Source organism: Ctenocephalides felis, unplaced genomic scaffold, assembly GCF_003426905.1.
Source record: "Ctenocephalides felis isolate EL2017-DRISC unplaced genomic scaffold, ASM342690v1 CF-g0.4_SCAFFOLD_01886, whole genome shotgun sequence".
Taxonomy (NCBI): Eukaryota; Metazoa; Arthropoda; class Insecta; order Siphonaptera; family Pulicidae; genus Ctenocephalides; species Ctenocephalides felis.
Window position 1 is genome coordinate 93154263 of NW_020538040.1, and position 26102 is coordinate 93180364.

Consider the following 26102-nt stretch of genomic DNA (forward strand, 5'->3'; position numbering starts at 1 on the left):
CACAGTGAAATTATAATAGAAAGAAAACGTAACAGATTTTTTTTAAATTTATCTCTACTAAGATGATTAAAATATCTAAATAGAAAAATATAATATGATCGTACATATATGTTCTTGATACGTATTCAGATGAGACCAGCCCTGTTTACGATATTTTCATTTTTACATTTAGTTTTTTATTTCATTAAAAATGTTGGAATCAGTCAGTATAGCGTATTCTTAAAAAGACTAAAATTACAAATAACAAGAAAACGTAACAGATTTTTTTTAAATTTATCTCTACTAAGATGATTAAAATATCTAAATAGAAAAATATAATATGATCGTACATATATGTTCTTGATACGTATTCAGATGAGACCAGCCCTGTTTACGATATTTTCATTTTTACATTTAGTTTAGTTATTTTCATTAAAAATGTTGGAATCAGTCAGTATAGCGTATTCTTAAAAAGACTAAAATTACAAATAACAGAAAGCATATTTGCATTTGAATATTGAATTAACAAATCCTAAATTATTTATATTTCAAAATATTTGTATGCTGATATTTATTGCGTTATTTATTTAGAGTACAAATATTTTTCAAAGAAATTTTAGCGTGATGATGCTTATTGGAAGTTCTTGTTAGATGGCACTGATGGACTGACTGATTTGCATTTAAAAAAAAAACGCATTTGAATACGTGAGATCGCGATGGAACAGATAGCCTGAATCAGTTAAACCCTGACATACATTCATCACACAAAAATGATTTATTATTTATGAACAAATGCTACACTTCAAAAAGAAAAGTTACTTTAAGCACACCTCCTTAAAAGAAAAGTTATATAAATAAAATAAAAATTCAAGATTCATTAAGTTTACAATAAATAATATGCATTTACAATAACTTATCCTATAAAAATTCATGCTGACTGGTCATTAAAATCATTTTTCATTACCAGCTATAAATAAACTTAGAATCTATTAGACATATGTAAACTCTATAAATATGATGAAGCAGCCCATATTATTGTTTCAGTCACATCAGTTTATAAATATAAATGGTAAAGTTTTTGTAAAACAACAAGAAACAACATAAAGAAAACCAAGAAACAAATTTAATTTAGCTGTCTGTTTTGGCACACTTTGTAAAGTGTCATGACATCTGAATTCCTTCTCAATTTTAAATGCTTGAGGAAGAGTCACAAGAGGTAACATAAACCATATTGAATATTTCATCCCACAAACAACAAACATTATATATGGTGTAAACAATAAAAAAGCATATAAAACGTGTGAAGCAGTATGTCCGATCAGAATGGCTAATGTGACAATGCCAACTGTCTTGTCATATTCTGAATCACGAGTATTATTGCTGTGTAGAATAGCTTCAGTGTTTAAGGCCAATGGTACAGCATAATATATAGTAGACCACTCCAATCTTCCTGTTTGCGACATAAATGCAAAAAGAACGGATATAGGTCCAAATATAATTAAAATTAAAACATCTCCTAATGCTATATATTTTAAGCCTATTCCTCCAGTGTATAAAAAACTAGATGATAGTCCACCAAAGTAAACTAGTGCTAAATGCTCCATTTTAGCAGGTGAGAGAACTGCTAACAATATGAAACCAATGCAGCCTGCAAAATATAGCAGTGCACCTAATGAAAACAACTTCATCTTTTGATAAAATATGATCCACAAGCGTTCGATCATCTGACTTTCGGTTATCAATTCCTTTTACATAGTCAAAATATGTATTAACAACATTTCCCGCTCCATGTACACTCACAACTGTAAAGATTGTTAGAACCAATATGATCCAATTAAATTCTGGACTTCCAGGATATTTATATGCAATTGCAGATCCCACTAGCGTAGGCATGAGACTTGCACTTAATGACCACGGCCTCAATGCAAGCACATAAGTCCGAAGCTTCATGAGGGAACTGGTAAGATTGGTCTTCGGCTTCGAGTTTTCATTTGTAAACAAGTCTCTGCCTGCGACAGGTTTTAAAATATCCATTTTGGCACTACCGTTTTTCACTATGGTTGTCATATTTTCTTCTGTAATATTTAAAAAGAGCAAAATAAATACGTAGTGAGATTGTGCATAAAACGTAATAACATCATGATGTACATAACTCAATAGCTTGCAAAAACATACGTACGTCACACAGTACACAGCACAGAGTTAAATATATTTCAACAACCGACATTCCCCATTTTAGCATTTATAAATTTAGTGTTTGTAGCATTTTATATTCTTGCTCTAAAAAACGTCACACGTCACCGAAAGCGCATGCGCTTTCGTCAAACAACGGATCCAGAATGGGTTATAACACTTAGTACAACAATGATCTAATTTTTCATTACTTGCAGGCAAATCTAAGTAAAATGTACGTTCATAATAACCATTACGCAACTTTACAGATTGTTGTTAGACTTTAGATACCTGAAAATTTTATTTCCATTTCAGTTCATGTCAAATTTCTGAAAGTTAATTCTCTGTTAAGTTATTTTGTCGCGGTGTGGCGCTGGCGCTGCGCTTGTAGTATGTCACAGTCGCGACGCATGTGACGACGGATAGGCCGCACCAGTCGCCTCTGCCGGTGCCGAAGAACAATTAAATAAAAGAATTTATTTGAAACTGCGGGTTTCTTCTATATTTCTATATTACCAAAACCGAATGTTTCAATTTGACAATATATGAATATGATATATTCATATTTTGTTTGAACGGCTTGACGATAAGAGGTCAAATCTACAGTTATTTGGTATTCCTATTCCTATTTTAATTGAAGTTCTTAAAACCATTAAATAAAAAGTACTGAAAAAAGTCAAATTTTTTTAACACCACTAAATGCGTTTATTTGTTTAAAAATATACAGATTATTTTTCTATTTTTTAAATTAATAACAATTTTTTTATACTATATCAATTCTGTTTTAGTCTGCAAAAATTTACAATATTTAATCTTAAGAGATATATTCAAAGTATTCTATATATTTACGATTATAATCATTTCACAATTTGCTAAAGGAGGCAACTGAAATAAACGAATGAATATTGAACAAGGCAGACCTCCGTATATTTTGCCTTGGAATGTCAGTTTTGAAAACATTTGAGTTTGTAAAATTTGTTTAATATTCATTCCATAATTATTTATCAACATTGACAAGATTTTCTTGAACTGTGGTTTCATGAACATGTAACAAATTATAATTAGGTTTACTTCATCAGTTGAAATTGCCATTACTAAAAATGATATTAGATTAGATGTCGAATCATTTGAGAAAAATAAAGATACAATATAATGTTTTTGTATTATTATTTTTCTGCTGAAGCATAAGTAGATTGATTTGAATAACATAAATTTTTAATAAAAAAAATCATGTTATAAGAAATTTTTGGCTTCATTATTTATGCTGTTTAAATTCCTGATATTAATTCAGAACTTCTATTTTTTACCATTTACCATTTATGTTTGCATCTTTGGTAAAATTAAGTTTACAGTTTAAGGTTTTGAACAACAGAGCGCACAATAAGCGTGACCGAAAACGCATTAACGGCAATATTTAAAAAAATATATCATCATGCACACATAATAGATAATAAAGCAAATTAAATTAAAAGATTTGATATGATATAAATTTGATTATTGAACCCGATATAAAAATTATTAATATGTCCAAGAATTAAAATTAAATTTCCTTTTTGTTATAAGATTAAACTAATAAAATTTTTGGGAAATATTCAATTCGGACTGCTTTTGCAACTCGATTTCAAAAATCTATACATCGTCTAGGAAAATATGAATGAACTTTAGTGTACGAAGTACGCGCTATCCATCTCTTTTTCCGCTCCCGGTGTGCGCCCCACCAAAGCGGAACGGAGATAATAATCCCTTCCACTTATATACCTGACATTCGTCGCATGTCGTGTCAGTTCGCTACAAGTTCGTGTTGGACTCCGGCTGTCAGAGCGCATGTAAAATCTTTTGGGGTTGAAATAATCATTCGCGGGCCTCTTATAAATACTGTTTGAAAACATTTTTTGTTAACATTTCAGTGAAGTGATGTAAAGAACGTATCATTTTTTTATTACTTTTATTGATTAACAAGTGTTTGATTTCGGTTTACATTAAACTACAATTTATTGACGGTCGTGGCGGCTCGCCCTAGTGAAATTTTTGAGTTGAACCCCTTATATGTAACACTGATACTGCACTTATATTTATTGATATTGTCTGTATTTTTACATTTTGTGTTCATTATTAAAACTTAAAAAATGAATGTCGAAGTTACGCCGAACTATTCTTACGTCTTTGATTTCGAAAATGAATTTATTCATCAAGAAACGAGAAATTGGATGACTAAAAATTGGACATGGGGCTTTTATTATTGTGGAATCTACATGCTTGTAATTTTTGGGGGACAACATTACATGCAATCACGGCCAAGGTTAGTAAATTTAATGCATTGTTTGGCACACATTGAAAAAACGAGTTTTCTAAATCGTTTAATCAAATGCTTTTAGGTTAATGTTGAAATACTGTTTAATGTTTTATTTAAAAGAATTAAATAAAATGAATTTGATAACTGATTTTTATACAACATATAATCCCTGTAAAAAATGTAATGTCTTTAAAATTATTTTAATTTCACCCGACGCAGAGGGTTTGTGTTATAAAGAAAACGCATTTCTTTCATTTTTCAAAGTTCAAACATTTTTAAAGTTTCATTATATTTTATAAAATATATTTTTTGCAATAAATTGCCGAATAAACGCGATAAACGTTTTGGCATGCAATACATGTGGTAAGTGCAACGAACTTAATGACTTAATAGCTTGGATATTTAACTAAACTTTTCATTTCATTCATTTTTGTGATTATAATGAAGGTGTTAAGTTTTCATAAATACAGCATCTCTTTATTGATTATACTAGCTTATAGAATTTTATGTCACACTTTTTTTGCGCTTACAGTGTTAATTTAAAAGGACTTACTTCGATGGCACTACTTATTGGACTTTAATTACTTAATTCATATAACTTTGTTCATTTTAATAGCTAAAGTTAATACATATGAGAATTGAATACCAATGATATTGTATAACGTCTGACTATAAACTAAGCTCCATACCAAAATTTTAATTAAATTTAAAACAAATGTTTAATTGTTTATTAATATTACTATTAATACATAAGTTGAATGTCAATAAATAATAAATAATTAAAGTTTTTTTAGAGGTTATCTCTATTCCCGCTAACACATGAATCGGGTAACAACGAACAACTGAACCTTTACCCTGGCAAAGGTAAATAAAAAAGTAAATTAAGTAAAAAAGCAATTTTACAAAAGATAAATTAAATAATAGCTATTTCAGCTCTGTTGATGAATATTTGCAATGTTTGTAAAAAATACACCCATGAAATTTACATTCTGTGTTGGTTTAATAATGTAGCTTATTTTGTAAAATTCCTTTAAAATTAAAATAAGACTTTGGGGCTATTTGCCACCTGGCCGTCCCAGTTTACCCCGCCTATGGGGTAAAAAAGACTAGTTTACAAATTTTTGAAAAATAGCAAAAAATACATTTCTACAGTGAAGATTTAGCTGAGAGTATTACTGAACATAGTCAGATAGTTGTTTGTTTGGTATGTGTTATTTGTTGGTAATATAATTAGTTCGGTTTTCACAATACCATTGCTCAATGTGAAATAGGACCTTTGTGCCCCGCTCTAAACTACACCAAAATCGAGGATCGAAGTTTATTAGTGTTATGCGCCTAGAGAGCAGAAATAATTTTTTTTTGACAGAGTGGAAAAATTATATCGATTTATTCAAATATGCTTTTTAATAATTTAATACGTGCTTAATATTTACGCTATAAATCTAAATATTTTTGAATTTGTTGTTTTTGTTTAATAATATTTCATAAAATATAATTTAATATAAACGATAATATTATTGTTTATATTAAATTATATTATATTATATTCTTTATTATATTATATAATTATATATTATATTCTAAATTATTTTATTTAAAATATTAACACTGTCAAAAATGTACACAAATAATATGCAATATAATATTGCATATTATTTGTGTTTGAATACGTTTTACATTTTAATAACTTCCCGAAGGAGAAATTTGCTAAAAAATCCAATTTTCTCATTTATTTTTTTGACGTTTTAGGTCATTCTGAATCGAATGAGACCAGGAAAAGAATGTGTATGTGTGTTTATGAGTTGATTTTTGAACTTTTGTCGACGTTTTCTTAAAAATGGCTGAACCGATTTCAATTATCGTTTATCATTTTTGTGCAACGATCACGATTTTATGAAACGTTGTATAACGATAGGTATTGTAGTCTGAAATAACATACTAAAATATAATATAGCTTAAGTGATTCTAATCAGAATTTATGCCGAAGAATATGTACGTTCTGTGGTGTTTCGCAGACAGCTATGGATTACAGTTGACGGCCACACTTAAATAGAATACATAGGACATGAAATAGATGAGATAAAATGTGTTAAACAAGTTAATTTAATATATATATATATATATATATATATATATATATATATATATATATGATAAAGTTTTTCAGCCACAAGTCGAAAAAATAAAACCAGAACGTAAATATAAATCTTTTTAATACGTTTCGAGCTATTCTGCTAGCTCAGCATTCTGTTTATATATATATATATATATATATATATATATATATATATATATATATATATAACAGTTGAATATTTTATCCAAATGTATAGCTGAATCTCTGAAAGTTATACCAATTTGCCTTGGCAGGTTGCTACTTACAATTAGTTTATTTTTTAATTAATATTGTTATATATCAAATATTTTAAAATAATATGTTAATGCACGACTTTTATGATGACGCTTCGTTATTTTTATTTATGAAACACAAATTACAATATTATTCAATGTTAGCGATTGCATATTTTAATAACTCGCTGTTTACTGATTCATCAGTTTCCTTTGCTGATTCGTATACTCTGTATTTTTGGTTACAGAAATAATATGTAATGTCTTATAATTTAATTCTGCGAGAAAGTAAAAGGATATAACTAATTATATATAAATATAAATATATTTATATATACACAAATAAACTCAAATCATTTGCGAATTAATGATTATGATGATTATTATTATTAGCTTATTAATATCCAATAATTATTACAGGTACTTTTTTCATGTTTCATCTTTTATTTCCACTTTGCTTGTAGCGCTTAACATATTAAACAATAGTTTAATGTATAAGATCAGTAACTTATTTATCATCAATGTTTTACTGTACATTTATACGTCTTGGGCTCTTTGTCAAATAGCAACTTTTCTTTTATTTTAATGCATGTTCAAATTAATTTATATGTATGTATATATATACCTTTTTTATTTCGACGAATGGGCTGCTAGTCACTTTGAAATATATATATATATATATATATATATATACACCTAAGTCTGTTTTTACACGGAGATTGGTTCCAGAAGAAACCGTGTAAAAAAAAAACGTGTAAAAAAAGACATTGATCTTATACAAAAATGGGTGATTTGTCCTACTCTCTAAAACCTATTAAAATTAGTGAAAAACAAGAATTCATGTTTATTTGAATAATAATTCTCCTAAATTAGTGCTATTCACATTTGCTTTGACCAGTAAAAATTGTTTGTACGCGCTAAAGGGGAATTCACTTAAATCTTTAAGCTAGTGTTCGCAAACTATCGATACTATCGATGGTTTCAGACTTTTTTCTTTCATAAATACTTTTTTGTGATATGAACATACTTTGCAAAAATTAAATTTGACAAAAAAAATTAAGTACATAAAACTTCAAATCGTGCTAAATGGAATAAAATCGTGTAAAAAAATTAAAAACATTCAATTTTCAAACCGTGTTATATCAAAACCGTGTACAAAAAGACCGCGTAAAAACAGACTTAGGTGTATATATATGTATATATATATATATATATATGTATATATATATATATTATTTTCCAATACGGGGTAAGTTGAACTCACGACCCCGTCCACAAGAGTTTGTGGGCTTATTCATTACACCATGGAACAAACACATACACACACACAGATATATATATATATACAGTGACTCACGAAATTGATCAAATGGTCCAGTTATTTTACATTTTAAATGCTTAAATTACCAAACCATTGCTGCTAAGCTATTTTTCAGGAATAGAATGAACGTACAAAAGTAAAAATAAATAGAACTTTTTTTATTTGAAGAAAAAACAAAAAAATCTTTTTATATGCATTTGATCAATATTATAAATTTTGATTTAATGTAGTCTACTGCAGTCATTCTCCCTTCTAGTTTCCCTATTAAACCAACACCTTTTGACATAATGCATTCCCATAGCATTATACTTCCAACACTAAATTTAATAGTTGGTTGGTTGGTCTTGTCCATAATGGTTCATTTCGCCCTTTCTACATCCACTCCTTGCCATCAGGCCCAAATCGAATAATTTTGGTTTCATCAGACCATATAACATTTGACCAATCATTTACCGCGAAGTGGACATATTTTTTGGCGAACGTTAATCAGTTTTTGATGTCTATTTGTTAACAGGGGCTTTTTAACTCTAGCCCTTCGTCGCAAGCCAGCTTAACTCAGGACACGGCGAACTTCTTCTGCACCGATGTCGATATTATCAATTCGTCTAAGTTTATTTTGTTTTTGAACGGCATTGTCGATTTTTCCTGGACGAATAGAGCGAATAATACCGCGCTTGAAAGCATCTGAGAGTATTGGCTTAAGACCTGCTTTATTACTTTTAATCTCTCAAATAGGTTGCATTAATTTTGCGAATGTTATATTATAGTTCCTACTGAACATTGATAGTTTTGGCTTAAAAACCGATAGGAAGCTTCTTTTTGAAGCTCGTCATGTATAGCTTTTCGAATATTTTTCAACATCGGCTTTACTGCGAAGCAATTACAATTCAAGTAGTGTAATGTATTCTAAAATGTCAACAAAATTAAATGACTTATTTTTCAAAATGTTAGGAACGAGTTCCCTACATTCTGAAAACAGTAACAAAGATCTAAAATGGCTTTTTACTTACTGTTTGAGAGTGTGATTAAAACTCGCAAAATCGATCAAGTGGTCTTTTGAGGCTTGTAATAGGACTGATTATGAGTGAATTATGTTTGCAATTTTTGATAAAGAATAAACAGATTTCTGATGGAGTTATAAATTCGTATTGACAAAAAACATAAAATTAGGACGAATCGTTGATAGTATTTCAAACATTTGATCAATTTCGTGAGTCACTGTATATATATATATATATATATATATATATATATATATATCTGTGTGTGTGTGTATATTATGTGTTTCTAACTATATAACAGATTCGCGATCATGAAAGTTACGTTTTCAAAAGTAACGTACTGTTAGTTATTAAGCATCATAATAGAGAAAGTTTGATTTTTTCTCATAAACCAGTTCAAAACCAACAGAACCTATAATTGCACAGTATTTTAAATCAGACAGAATGGAAATACCCAAATTAAACATCCAAATAAATTCACTTTCTTGATACCACGTACTAGGTATAGATGTTAGCTTCCTTCACTTTTCAAACATTATTTTGGTAAAAAAAAATTATATAATTAATACGTTGCGAAATTCATACATCTATAACAAATATGGAATAATGTAAATATTATAATATCCATTACAATGATCGTTCAACAACGTTTAAGGAATTAACTTTTATTTTATTTATTTATTTATTTTTTTAAATTATTTTTGAAGAGTAATCAGAACCTAATAATCCTATAAGCTGTTGTGCTGATTTGACCTAATACTAGTCTGTTTGACAGATGGCAACCCAATCAGTTGTCACATCTCTATATGATATATTATTATTACAATTTCTGTAATAGGGCGAGTATTTTGATTGGTGCAGTAATGCCGGGTGAGGGCTATTTTCACTTGGAAACATATTACTATCTATATTTCCAAGTGAAAATATTTGTCACTGCTGTCTGACAACAGGCTGCTTAAAGTGGGTATCGAACCCGGGACCTCTGATTCAGGTCCCATCGCTCTTAACCGCTTACCTACGGGCGAGCCCAACTTATAATAAAACTTTTTTTTTAAATATGTTTCAGATATTCCTTAAAATTGATTTCTGAATTAAACGCATATTTATATATCCCGTATTTTATTTAAATTATTTTAGTTGAAACGTATACACTCATATAATTGGCGTTAATGATCTGCTATTCGTATCGAGTCTGGTCTTCTCTTCCATCGGCATGTGTTTATCCAGCGTGACATAATCCACTTTATACAATCCGCAACTGTGTAATGACGAGCAGAATGCAAACTAGTTCAAATCTTCGAGATGATACTTAACCAGACAAACTTCTGAAAGCACTGGCATTATCTCTCTGTAATTACTTTTTTCGGTGACGATCGAAAGTGTAAAGCTTGCTGTCGGATTATCTACCGCTCATTAATAGGGATGAAAAAGTTATGTGCCTGAAATAGAGACGTTTACTAGCATACATATTATATTATTTATACTTCAGAATCTTTACATTAATATTTTTGAATAATTTAATTTCGACTCTAATACAGTTATAATCTAGAATAAAATCGTCACATTTATCTTTTTATTTAAAAGATTCTAATGTTGAAGCGCTCAAATTTAATTGAAAAAGCTGCTTCTGAAAGATTTGTATATAAACAGCATCTACATCTATCTTTAGGCGTTGTAATATATACAGTGATTTTGACCAGTTTCCAATCTGTTGAAATAATCTGTACAAAGTTATCAATTTTAATTAGTTGTGTTTTTTATTGAACGTATATGAAAAACATTTTCCATTATTAAACATTTAGAGAACACTTATAAATTTAAATTTATATTTTTATCATATTATTTAATTAAATATATTATAATATTTTGTTCTTAAATCAACGTTTTTGGAAAGCTTTTATGTACTTCGTTAATATTATTCTGAAGGCACCGATTTTTTATATGATCTTTTTAATTAGTAGCTAGTTCCATTAAGATTTTACAAATGAAATTGTTCTTCAACAGGTTGTAATCTACGTGTATGACATTTAAACGATCAATACCAAAAAAAATATTTTGACTGTTGTTGGTATATCATGTAATATTTCCATCTAGTTATCATGGGGTTCAAAAGAAAAATCCAAGAAAAGAAGTAGGCTGATTTGAATATTGTTTATCGTATACTTTCTAAAACACTTACTGCGTAGCTTCAATTTGCGAATTTAACGCTTTTATGCGAAAAATTTCTATTAAATTAACCTAAATCTGCGCACGAGCTTTTTTTGAAAGATTTCTTTATCAAGAAAATGTCTGTGTACTTTTTATTAGAACTAATTTTAACTTGATATCAACTATTGTAAGAAATATAATACTTCAATTATTCAGCACAAAAATATCTGACCAATTTTTTATGATTTCAAAAGATTTCAACAGATTTTTGATTATATCATTGTTTTCTGTCGATTAATAAATATAGCTCTTACATTTTACATGCAGGATTTAAACTTGTGATTCTGAATATTGCTGCTTTATTATGAATTCAATCGGTAATATAGCGAAACTTAACATATTTTACAAAAAATATTCTGTAACATGTTTTAAAAATATAAAAATAGACAGAAAATTGTCATTATCTATGTTATTAATATTATAGCAAATGTACATCATTTTACGGATTAACGAACATTTAATTAAATATATTGAGGTATTTCTCAAGGCCGATATTTGCATTCAAGATTTTCTGGTATAATTATGAGTTACCAGAATAATTAATATTACTAAATAACATGCCACCAACTAATGCGCAATGCCTATCTGTCTATACACTTGAAAATATGAATTATTTTAAATGAAGATATGGAAAGCTACTTATTACATGTTTGTCGCAAACTCTTGAGTAATAGGTCAAAAACATACTATTAAGTCGTAAATATAATTTGTAAAAATTGCTTACAAGCATTTTGTTTTGATGTGCAAAATCAATCATTTTATTTTATTTATTGGATTTAATCGTTTATTTGATAATGATTTTCAATAATAATAATAAATGGTAGTCTGCCTGAAGGCAGGTCCATGGTATGAGAGCCAATACAAATCAATGATTTTCTTATCCCTCCTCGTGTATCATTCCTATTACCAGTATTTCCCTTCTTTTTTTACACATTTTTTTATGCATTTTCCTTTCTAAACTTCTGCTTTCATGCTTCCTGGTCCTACGTTTCGGCTTTCTGTTCCCTGAAAAGCTCCGAATATTAGGTCAAAATGAGGAAAAATCAATTCTTATCTTAACGGGAAATAGCTTATAATATAATATGCTGAATTCTTTTAAGGGATAAGTAAGTGAATTTATTTAGAACTTGCTATACTCACGACTTTGTCTGCGTGGAATTTACCAAAAAAGTTAATTATTTTTTAGGTTTTGAATTTTTATTTTGATTATCATGTACTTTTAGTTCTTTAACTTCCCGAAGGAGAAGTTTATGTTTAAAATAGGTTTATTGAAAACTTTTTTTATATAAAATATTTGGTGTACAATTTTCTTGGGCTAAAAAATAACACTACTGGCATTTCTTGCACAAGAACGTGTCACTATAATAGTTGCCCTTTGATAAAATAATTTTAAAGTAAATCTAGACCGGGTTTGCTCAACGTTTGTTCTTGGAACTTGTTGATTGTAACACCTAAATTCACTTAAGATACTTTTTTTTAAGATCAATTAAGATACTTTTTTTTCTAATTAAATCAGCTGACTGTCAGTAAAAGTCTTGTCAAAATCGGCCCAGCTGTTTCTGACATTCATACACATATATTAAAAACGGCTAAAAGGCCTTACAACGTTTTTACGATGTTTTGTATATACAAAAACTATTTTTTCAATATTTTTATCAAATTATAATTACACTTATGAATTTACTAAAAATAAAACCTATATTGATATTTGATAAGTCAATTGATCAATGTTGAGTGCTGATGGCTTATTAAAACAATCTATTGCATATATAACAATTGATGATTTCATATGAGTGATACTTTTTGTTTTATCTTGTTTATAGCAATTTTATAGAAACTTATTCAATTGTTATCTAGTTTTTTGTATATAAAACTTTTTTTTTCAATTTTTTTGTCAAATTATAATTGCATTTATGAATTTACTAAATATGAAAATCTTTATTTTATATTTGTTAAGTCGATTGATCAAAGTTGAGTGTTGATGGCTTATGTTTAAAAAAAATTCTAATGCATAGATTATTTTTCGCTACTGCGTTTTATACTAAAACTAGTGAGATAAAAGTGTACGGCATCAATGACTTATAACATATATTTTTATCAACTAAATCAAATATTCTAATTTAAGAACAATATACGCATTAGCTCTATTTTGATAAGATATATTAGATAATTTAGTAATGTTATTATTTATATTATATCTTATCTAAATCATTGTTATCGATGTATAGATATGCAATACATAAGACACCGGAATCAGGAAACTGTGCGAAATTTTAGAACAAATATATAATTTAAAGTACATTTATTTAGACTTTGGCTGCGTTCTTGCTTTAAGTTTTTCATAACTGCAATGATAAGCAATTGTGGCATTGCATAATAAAATAAATCAAATTTTATTATGGTTTTGTTACTACTACCAATAATATATAGCACATGTATTATTTATGTTGTAATATAAAATGTGTAAAATAACAATAGGTGAATGACATAAATATTTATCATTTCAATGGTTTAATTTTAGTTATAGGATCAAAGTTTGATGTTTGTGACAATATAATTTTTACTAATTACTATTACTATTATTAATAAAGTTTACAAATATTTATTTATAACATTGCTATTAATAATAGCAATTATATATAACAATTATATATAAGATATGAGATATATATAACGATTATAATGAGAAATATAGAGAATAATTCTATAAATATATAGAATTAATTGGAAAATATCTACAACAGATTATAATAGCCTATTATAATCTGTTGTAGATATTTTGAAATTAATTCTATATATTTATAGAATTATTCTCTATATTTTTCATTATAATCATCAAAATAATGTGCAAACACAGTAACAATCTTTAATGATGTGTTAGCCGGAATGTGAAATTTTAACGTCTTGCTGTTTACTAAAATTTAATCATTAATTTGATTTTGATTTGGGTTTTCAGATTTGAGCTCCGGGGCCTTCTGACAGTATGGAATGCTGGCCTAGCAATGTTTTCGATCGCTGGTGCCTGCCGGACAGCTCCTGAACTTCTCCACGTGCTGACGCACTACGGATTGTTCCATAGCGTCTGCGTACCAAGGTGAGCAAAGAGTTATCTACGTAAATCATTGACAACAATTTCTTCCCGTAACGACTGGTTTTTACACGTGCTAACCATGCTGTTCACTTTATTACGTCTAAGTTTACCCTATAATTTATTTCGATGGGAAACCTTTATACTATTATATTATTGAAGAATTGGAATTGCATGAATTATTAAAATCGGATGCTCCGTTCTCTTAAAAACTGAGTTACCGATTTTGGCACTTTTTGCCCCATATCTTTGAAACGGCTAGACCTGCCTATTGATAGGAATCGAATGTTTTTTGAATATTTGAAATCAGTTCAACCGTGTTCCCGAAATCGTCGACAAAAATTTTCGCACACACACACGCGCATACATAATTTTTTTCTAAAGAATGCCAAAATGTTCAGAAACCTTTGAAACGTAAAGATATATAAAAATTTTCATTTTCTATTTTTTTGCGATTACTATAACTTGCCCTACGGGAAGTTGAAAATAATAAAAAATATGTTTCTTATAAAATCTTAAATAATTGAATCTTATTTGTCCATTTTAAATATTACCACAGCTTAGATACTTTGTGATAAATTTTTACATAAAGAGCGACCAAGTTTGCGTATCCCTTTCTCTTATTTTTATTTAAACATATTTTTCTCTCATCAACTAAGTTATTTCTGTATTTAAACAATCTATACGTACATTACCTACTACGTTTTTATCTACGTGGTAAAATTTGTGGAAACCACCATTGATCTTTAATTCAACCCATATTTACCTAACCCATTATTATCTATTACTTCGAAAAGTTGATTTTAATTGGATACGACATTTGCATTATCTTTGTTTTATTATCAATAACAAAATAAAAAATTGTATAATATTGTTTATATTTGTATATATATATATATATATATATATATATGATTTAGTAGTTAATTTTGATGTTGAAATATATGAGTGAGTTCTTGAGGGCGATACATCAAACAAAGAAAAGCCAAAGATTTATAAAATAATCTTTATTTCCAAACGTTTCGACATTCAATTTAATGTCATCATCAGTGGATCTAAAAACAGTATGAAAATTAGCATATCTAGGTAATTATAATATATGTGGATTGGTAAAGTAACTATACAATAAGAGAAAAATTAACAAATAGCAACACTTAACAACAAATCAAATATAAAAGATAGGAAAGGTAGTAGAGACTAGAATTAAATAAATAATTAAAAAGTATAGGCAAAAATATTTAAGTACACTCATATAAACTTACGCATATATACATATATGTACGTACACATATACACACATATACATATATATATATACATATATATATATATACATATATATATATATATATATATATATATATATACATGCATATATCCATATACACACACATACAAACATATAATACACATATACATATACAGATACAACAATATATACCTATATATGTACACATATACATGTAAGACTATACACATATAAATATACGTATATACATATATGCAACGTGCATGCATATTCACAACGACGTACATGTACATGTATGAACCATACATATACTCATACCTATCTATGTAACTATAGCTATACACGTATACACATACATATACGCATAAACATGTATATACACATATATACACACATATATATATATACATATATATACATACATATATATATATATATATACACACAATACATATATATATACATATGTACATAAATGCTCACAAATATATATATATATATATATATACATATATATATATATACATATACATATACATATATATATACATATATATACACATATATATACACATACATACATGCATATATACGTATATATAATTACATGTATACACATATAAATATGCACATACATACAAACATACATGTAAATAAGCAATATACATATATATATATACATACATACATACAAATACATATATATATATATATATATATAAACATACAATATATGTAAACTCGTATATATGTAAAGCAAACAAATTATTTATGAAGATGGATAATACATATAAAATACAAGTGGACTTATATATATATATATATATATATATATATATATAAATTTACTTCACATTCTTATTGGGAGTAGAGAATAAGAAGATACAAAATTATAATTGTATTGTATGTAAAAAAGCAGTACTAGCTATATATAATACAACTTTATTTATATAAAGTGATCTCAGGAAACGAAACAAAATATGCATATGTTGATAAAACAATATTTGTACATAAAATATGAGCTAATTTTTATTCAATATAAAATATTCAAATGCCATTATATGTTTATATAAAAATTTCTTGGAAGTTCGTTTTTTAACGACGCAAAGAATTTACAATTTTACTTGAGTAAATAAATTCATTACTGTATATTTTTAGTAATGAATCATTATTTTAATTTTAGTTTTTGCGCATAAATATACTTAAATAAAAACTACATGTACTGAACTATTAGCATTTAGAATATTTTTTAGTTTATTAGCATTTCAGTTACAGAAATTTGTACACAGATAGAAATACAAATTTTTATGCTTCCTAATATTTTTTAAATTTCGAAAAAACAGTTTACATAGAATACATAATCCATTCCTTTAAAAGTTTTTTTGGACATACTGTTCTTATCAAATTATTAAGTGTTATCGTTACTTTGTTTTTGGTAGAAGAAACCTGATGATGAAATGTATCTACTTCCGAAACGTTAAATATCATATCCTTTAATAACAAAAATGCATAATTAAAAATTAAGCTCAAGTAAGTTTTTATCACGTTTTTAATAATAGTAGCAGATATACGAATTTATGATACAAACTTTGTTATCAATCCACCTGAGATATAGCGATATCATATCAGTAGATTTGCATTGCGCGATATCTGAATTACATTTAATTTAATTTTAATATCTCATAATTAGTTGTAGATTTTTAAACCATCTTGGCATACGCACACTGTTTTTGGAAAAATAATAGTAGTAGTAAAATATTTTTTTTATGATGAATCTTCTTTTTTTATGTGCAAATTATTGACATAAACTATAATATTTGAAATTAAGATTCTTACTGTTGATTGATATATCATTTGTCGAAAATAATTGATCGAGTTTTTAATAACAATTAATTTTAATTATCGGCATATTTTTTATAATAATTAAGTATGGTATTTTTACCAACGTTCTAAAATTACATAACTAGGTAGTGTCGCATACACAGCCGTAATATCTGCCGTAGTAATTACTAAAGTAATATCAAAATCAAACTTGTTTGAAATTAAAAGTTACTGTTGAGTAATATTAATTTAATATATCTCTTCTTGTTCACTTTTATAAAACATACTTATTATATTTGCGTAATTGACATGAAAACTTGAATATTATGTGACATACTCGCACAAATAATTTCTCTTCCTGGAAGATTCAATAAGGTAACTTGTCTTGGCTATCGCTAGCACATTTCGATGTTTTTCGCATATTATGACTTAAGCTGCCGATACAGGTGTTTTGTCTTAAACATTGCATACATATTTTTTATAAATAATAATTTATAAAAAAGCGTCTGCTCGTTTGTCTAGACACTAAATTTGCCGAAATAATTTGACAAGATTTTTTAACGCTCTGTTACTGAACTATTCATACGTTTTTTTTTACAATAAAAACAACAAAGAAATTAATCGAATCCTGATTTTAATACGACTTAATATATTCATTGCATTGTTCAATTTTTTATAAAAAAACATATGAACTTGTTTAAAAATATAGGTCGAAATCGTGTATCACAATAACGTAACCCAAAATTCCATATTTATCGAAAATATGATTCTAGACTTTTATTTACAATACTTCAAAAGCATCGATTGTAATAGATATAAAATTTATTACTTGAACAAAAAAAGCATTTACGTTTGATAATTTGTGTTGTAGCTTTTTGTATAGTATTCGGAAATGCATTGACTATTTTTATTATCTATAAACAACTGCTTATTATTAATAATTTTTGTTGACTTATATGATGTAAATGACATATTTTTTAAAATTATATTATAATAAATGAAGAAATCAATCACGAATCCAATGCTTAAATCTTATGGCAATAGGAGCTTCATACTTTTTTTGTTTTTAAGCTTAGTTTTTGGATGGTCATGATGACTATATTTTCAAGTTGTTTTCAGTCGTTCATGACTTGCAATATTTTTCTTCAGTTCTATGGATATATTTATTTATATGGAATAATAAATATTATATCTCATGAAAGTTGTAAAATAAAAAACCTTATATTCTGAAACTTAAAAATAAATGCTTGTACTTATACCTTATTAACATTTGGCTTTTATTTTTATTTATTATTCGTTTTGTTAATGCGATGAAAAAAATATTTTTTATATGCTAAAAGTCCTTGTTTACAGAAATAATGTTTATTAATATTTTCTAAAGATCTTTGCAGAAATAAATAGCGTTTCTTAGAAACATTCGATATTGGGAATTCCGTTGTCTAACGAGGAAGCATGTAAAAACGGTGTTACTTTAGTATATTCAAATTAATTAATCAACGAGGTCGTGTTTAGTTTTACGTACAATTTTGTCAACGACCGGTTTTTCATGCATTTCAAATACCAATATTATGTATCTTTTTTAGCATCCCGAAGGAGATGTTTGTCTTCGCCAGAAAAACCGATTTGCTACTTTTGTTTTGTTGATGTTTCAAGTCATTATGTGTTAGATTATGGTAGTGATCGGCAGAACCGTACGTAATTAATTGTTGATTTATTTGGCGATTTTAATGAAACCTTGTTGCACGATGATAGAGTTTATGTTCTAAATTAACATGCTAAAATATTATAGACCTACTAAAGTGTTAAGTTTAGTTACAAAAAATCATATCTTCTATATATATATAAAAATAAGTCGGGTTTTCCTTCCTGACGAAATAACTCCAGAACGCACGAACCGATTTCGACAATTTTGCATTCGTTGGAAAGGTCTCGGGCTCCGCAAGGTTTATAGCTAAGAAAATTAGTTGTGCATGGCATCGTACCTTAATGCAAGCTGCTGGAACTTCAGGCACCGTAATTAAAAATTCGAGTAATGACATTAGTGAGAATTATCAGAATTATGCTTGGTTAAGTCAACGAGCAATTCTTGCCGCAAAGAATAATGATGTACACGACCTGAATTTCACCATTTAATCAAAAATTGCTGGCGATTTGGTGACATACCAATGATTCTGACTGGTCTTCCGTTTGACTTCAAACGATTGCAATATCCAGTTCGCCTTGCGTTTGCAATAACATGTCGCAAGGCCAATCGCTTAGTGTTTGCTGGATAAATTTCAAATAGATTATTTAGAAAATCATTGTTTCTCACATGGGCAGTTATACGTTGCCTGTTCACGAGTTGGAAAACCATCCGCTTTGTTTGTGTTAACGTCAGACCAAAAAACAAAAAATGTGGTTTACCAAAGAGCACTTCAAGGAAACGGATAATTTACGGATTCACTTTCATTTACTTAGAGAAGTTCAACTAAAAAACACTTCATTTTTGTAATCGAAATAAATTCATTACTATTGTATAATAAAGTCAAATTTTTCCTTTTCAAATATAAAACAAACAAAAAATTTCTTCATCTTTCACACGAAACCATCTGGTGGCGAAACGGAGTTCGTCGGGTTTGCTAGTATATATATATATATATATATATATATATATATATATATATAAGTTTGTTTGTTTGAAAGATATATAAATATTATAATTTAAAATAGCGATGATAAAATAGTTTTTAGTGAAAAGTAACAGTTTATTTTGGAAACAAACGGTTGAAAATGTTATCGTCATAATTTTAAAAGTTGCTAAATTCATAGATTTGGCATTTTTGAGGCAATATTGCATATCTAATACTTGTTAATGAAGTTCCTGTAACTTGCCTTTAAGCAAAATGTCACTTATACCTAAATCTTTCGTTTTCTTCGAGGCCTTGAGTTTGATAAAAAAAATTATCCATTGATTTTCATCATGGCTTGCTCGTGCGTAAAAGTGGCTAGAACGACGGGATCTGAATCAGAGGATCCGAGTTCGATACCCGTACTGATTTCAGCAATAGTAACAACGGTTTGCATTTAGGAATATAGATAGCAATATGTTTCCAAACGAAAATAGCTTTTACAAAAATTGTAACCTTGAAATTGATCACATAGAGATAGGACTACTATTTGGTTTGTCATCTATGAAAAAAACCGACGTACTTACAATTAGTTAATTCATCAGAACAGCTCATAGAACCCTTAAGTTCTGACAGCCGTTCAAAGAAAAAAGATATACAGGAATACCTCGTTTAACGCGGGGGATACGTTGTTCCATCAAAGTTGAGCGCAATGCGAAACAGCGCTAAACGAGGCTATCTTTACATGGAAATATTGGGGTTAGGGAAAGACGGAATTTTTTTTATTAAGAATAAAATCAAACATTTATTTCTTAAAGCCCAAATATATACCTGTCAAAATTCGAATCATTTTCAATGAATTGATCCATTATTTCAGTTATGGTAGATAAACTCTTTTTTACAAACACCATCGAAAGTTCTTTTTGCTCTTCCGCTGAATCACTGCTATCAACATTTTTGTTTTTTCTTGTTCAGTTAATTTCTTGAGCTCACCATTAGAAAGACTGCGCTGATTCTTATCTTGAATTATTTCTTCGACATCTTTCTCATTTATTTCTTTAAAACCTAAGTTGAAATAAAAGAGCGCTAAACGATAAGGCGTTAAACGGGGTGTTACTGTATCAAAAAACGTAACATCTATTAAATATTTTTTAGTAATATTTTATAATTGATTCAATCGATTTGTTTCCGAATGATTGCAAACGTTAGCCCTTATAGCTCACATTTTGTAAAAACGCTAACATAGCATGTATGTTATGCATGTACATATAGCATATATCACGTACGATGTGCGCATGCTTATGTTAAACTTTGCGTTAGAAAAATATAAATAGATATTAAAACGATTAATATTTAAATATTCGCAATCAAATTGACATGAATAATAATTGTGTGTAATTATAAACCAGAATTTAAAACATTCAACTTTAATAAATGTGCTTAATTTAATAATTGACAGCAACGGACAGTAAATTAATATATTTTGTATACTAGCATAAGAAATTATTATTTTCTATTACGTCAAGTTTTACGTAATTCAAGATTTTACAACAATACTCTCGCGAATAAATTTGTACGACAATGCAAATTTGTTCGTATATATTCAAAGAAATAAATTAATACAATAGACTTAGTGTTTAACGCTTATTGAAAATTCTACTACTTGAAAATATGCTTTACATTTAATTACATATAACGCAAAATATTCTGAATGTTTTTGCTTTTCACGAAACTGAAATAATACCGATTGTTAGTTATGGATCAAACCGTGTGTATTTTTATCATTTTCTAAGCTTATTGTTTTCTAATTAAATAAAGAAATATTACGTACTTCTATTATGATATAATATTCGCATTTATAATGTCGGAGAATATGATTTTATTTTTTTATATAGATACACAAAACATTATATAAGATTTTTATATATGTAATTATAATAGTGAATCTACTAATTAAGTGAATCTTGGATACTTGGACTTTAGGATGTGGACTTTATGATTTCGATCTAAAATTACAGTTGTTTATATCCAGTTTATCCTATAACAACTTTTTTATGATATTCATAAATAATAAAATAATATCGTATTGTTCTCTGGTAATTCGGTTGAGTAAGGACGCATGGTAGACTTAAACTAAAAAAATACTACTTTTCAATATTGTTAAATATAAATATCGCTAACATTGTTCGTTATTTAGAGTTGGTGGTGTATATCGGTGTTCCCAAAATCGTCGACGAAAATTTGTATCCGCACACACACACATACATTCATTTTTCTAATTGTAAGGTATGCCAAAATGTGCAGAAACCTTTGAAACCTGAAAATATATAAAAAAATTTATTTTCGATTTTTTTGCGATTACTATAACTTACCATAAGGGAAGTTAAAATACTTGTATGCGTATTATCCAAGGAATATAATAATTTTTAGGTTAAAATTCTGAAGACTTCGAGGAATCGAACACATGGTTTTCTCAGCTCATCAATAAATCTGTGATGCCAGAATCAACCATAATTCCATTCTGTAAACTTAAACTTTAGTATACAATATTGCAGCATATTTTATGTGAATACCGAGGAAACATATTTGATTATTATGGGATAAAATGAAAACTTATTCTAATATGCGTTAAATGTTCTATTTGATATTTTGAACTATTTTTAACTTCCCGTAGGGTAAGTTATTGTAATGGGCCGAAAATCGGAATTGAAAATTTTTACATTTCTCGACGTTTTGAAGGTTTCTGAACGTTTTGGCATACCTCAGAAAAAATGGATGTATGTGTGTGTGTGTGTATGTGTGTGTGTGTGTATGTATGTATGGATACAAATTTCCAGTCACGTTTTAGGGCGCACGGATCAACCGATTTGAATGGTTCAAAAAACATTCGATTCCTATTGATAGGGAAAAGAGCTGATTAGTTTTTGGCAAAGGCAGGTCCAGCCGTTTCGGAGATACGGAGCAAAGAGTGCAGAAAATAGAAATCGAATTTTTGAGAGAACGGAGTATCCGATTTGAATCATCTAAAAAACATTCAATTAGTAATGATTGGGAGAAGTGTTTATTAGTTTTTGGCAAAGGCAGGCCCAGCCATTTTGAAGATACGGAGCTAAATATGTAAAAAATGGCAGTTTTTGAGAGAACTAAGCGTCCGATTTAAATGATTCAAAGAACTATCTGCTTGTCTTAACAAAATAATTGATTTTGAAAAAAAAAATTTTGTTCCAACTTTTTTTTCTTTTTTTTTTTTTTAGTTTTTTGTATATCGAAAATATTTCAGATTTTATTTTTAATTCTGACTATTAGTTCTAATATACTTTATAAATAATTTCAACTCTGCAATTCAGTTTATGTAATTCTTATAAATATTAGACAATGTTACAATATTTATAATAATCTATTTAAAAACATTCAGTATTCCTCGAACATTTCGTTACGGTACGGGAAGTTCCAGCAATTTGCCTTAAAGCACGATGCCTCAAGTTAGAATTCCACTTACAGCTAGTTAGTTTCTTCATTGTAACTATATATTTTTTATCTGTCTAGTATGTGGAATTAGTAATTTCACACGAAGCTTTGGCGATTTATGTATTTAGTTTTGCGGTACAAAATATTTCATTGAATTTAGAATTTTAGGCGTATCTAGTTTGCGTGCTGGTCAATTACATGTAGCGGAAATCTACATTAAGACCTTCCGCAATCATAAACTGTGTTAGTTTACTCGATTGTTCTGGCTCGTTAGACTTAATTTTTATGATAAATCCTTGTAGTCCTTGTGTCAACAGTAATGTTGTTGAAGCATATGCAGTTCACATTGACATAAAAAAATAGAACAGGCTAACCAATAAAGCCGCCGATGGTACAAAAATTTTTACTTTCTTTGTGAATACTCGTATGACTATGTACACTTTAAATAATTCAAACTATTTTGCTGAGAAAATCGTAGATTTTGTATTATTACTAAATTATTCCACTTTTTTCTTATTGCTTCACTTTCTTTTCTTCTTCATTGTCTATTTTTTTTATTAAATATACTTGAAGTATTATATATTGATAAAAATGTTGAACAGACGAAAACATTCATCAAAATCGACGATGTATGATTAGCGTTGTATAATTATTTATTGTCTTTTCCATGGTATATCGTTTTATGATATCTTAGGATGAACATATTTTGTTTACTTCACGTGATGACGACAATTCATAAATTAACACATTGTATCTTCATTATAATTTATGGAATATGTTTTTAAAATGGACATGTTTGACTCATAAAATTATAGGCATGCATAGAGAGGTAATGAATATTACTGTTATTGATCAGTTTGAATATTATATATATATATATATATATATATATATATATATATATATAAACATAACTTAATGTGCTTACTAATAACTCATGCATATGCAAACTTTAATCGATTGAGAAGTAATCGGAATTGGTTAGAATTTGTATATAGTTCTAAAACATATTTCTTATATTAATATTCATATCTGAATTGAAATAAATTTATGTGAATATATTATTCTTTAATATATGGATCAGAATAATCGTGTACTACGTTCAATCTATTATGTGATCAAAATTTTAATCGGCGCTATACGTATTAGAATTGATTCCCATTATATATTTTTGTGCTAATTTATAAAAATTTCAGTTTATTTAAATGCTTTTCTATAGTAAATATTGTTATAGGTGCTTAATATATTGACTGCAATGTAATTAGTTAACAAAATCATTTTTTTTCATAAACATAGTTATATGCAATTGTTTATGCATTATATACGTTTTTCATTACGATATTATATTTGAACCGAAATTACATCATTAGCAATTCATTAAACTAAATTTGATATCAAACATGCAATATTATATTATACAATTACTAATGAGGAGGTGGGCTTTCCGATTGCGGACTATAATGATCAAATTTTAGTAGAAATGCGATCTTGTTACCAATCAAAAATCTTTTGCATGCAATACAAATTCATGGGCATGACATATTTACATTCATATTTCGTATTAAATCAGATATGTCCAAATCATTGTACACGAGGGGTGCGCAACATATGATGATATATTAAAAGTAACATGTTTCTTTTACTGGCAAGTTCTTTCTTAGTGGGCAACTTACAAAATTTTGACATTTTACACAGTTTCTCATTTACATTTTTCTCAGTTTGACATTTTTTTGAGATCTGCATTGTAAATTTTACATGCATATTATTATAGATTTTTTGAAAATGTAATAATTCACCTTGGATCATATTATTCTAGCACAAAAATCTATAAACAACACTGTTTAAATTAAATAAATACAATATATTTAAACTTGTAATTAGCATAATAGGTTCAGCAGCGATGTGGCTAAGTTTGGAGAAACATTTGGAAATATATATATATATATATATATATATATATATATATATATATTTATATCATATATTTCTTATTTAAAAAGTATATCCCAGTTACATATATAATAAAAGATTAATAGATACATTACAAGCTCTTTCGTTTCTACTATCAGAAGTATTTGTGTTTAAATATTAGCGTAATGTGTGATATAATAATTGATGCTAATAAATAAATAATTAAAAAATAAATTTCTGAATACTTTGTCAAACTCTGTATTATTTGTATAGTCCATTCGGCGTTCGTGCATTTGTCAAATGCACATATTGATTATTTTCTTGATATATGTGATATACAGATTTGATATAGGTTTGATTTTGTGATCGTAATACTAATGATTACCCAAATCGATTGGGCAATTATAAATGCATTAAATCGCTTAAAACATATTGACATTACAACTATTATAATAATATGGGTCCGTGATAAGAACGTGTACTAGCAACCACTGGTTTCGGATTCGATCCCGCATTGGCCACCTTGATATCAAGCAGTCAGGTTATAGATATCAAATATGGTATCGATTGAAAATAAACTTGCGAGGCATTGCTGCAGTTCACTTAAGTATTAATATTCATTTAAGTATTAATACT

The 26102-nt window shown here is 27.8% G+C and overlaps 2 protein-coding genes across 2 annotated transcripts in view; one reads left to right on the forward strand and one right to left on the reverse strand.

The window, feature by feature from the left end:
- Positions 1-903: 903 nt before the first annotated feature.
- LOC113377077 (ubiA prenyltransferase domain-containing protein 1 homolog) lies at positions 904-2499 on the reverse strand. Its single transcript, XM_026617259.1, is given in 3 exon segments — positions 904-1655; positions 1657-2054; positions 2159-2499. Coding segments are annotated over 2 exon segments (1017 nt in total). The 5' UTR covers positions 2047-2054; positions 2159-2499; the 3' UTR covers positions 904-1028.
- A 1453-nt stretch (positions 2500-3952) lies between these two features.
- The window catches only part of LOC113377075 (elongation of very long chain fatty acids protein 6), a 49272-nt gene continuing 27122 nt past the window's right edge, over positions 3953-26102 (forward strand). The window contains exons 1-2 of the mRNA XM_026617257.1: positions 3953-4450; positions 14280-14417. Of these exons, the coding sequence (XP_026473042.1) occupies positions 4278-4450; positions 14280-14417 (311 nt within the window). The 5' untranslated portion in view covers positions 3953-4277. The remainder of the gene's footprint in view (positions 4451-14279; positions 14418-26102) is intronic.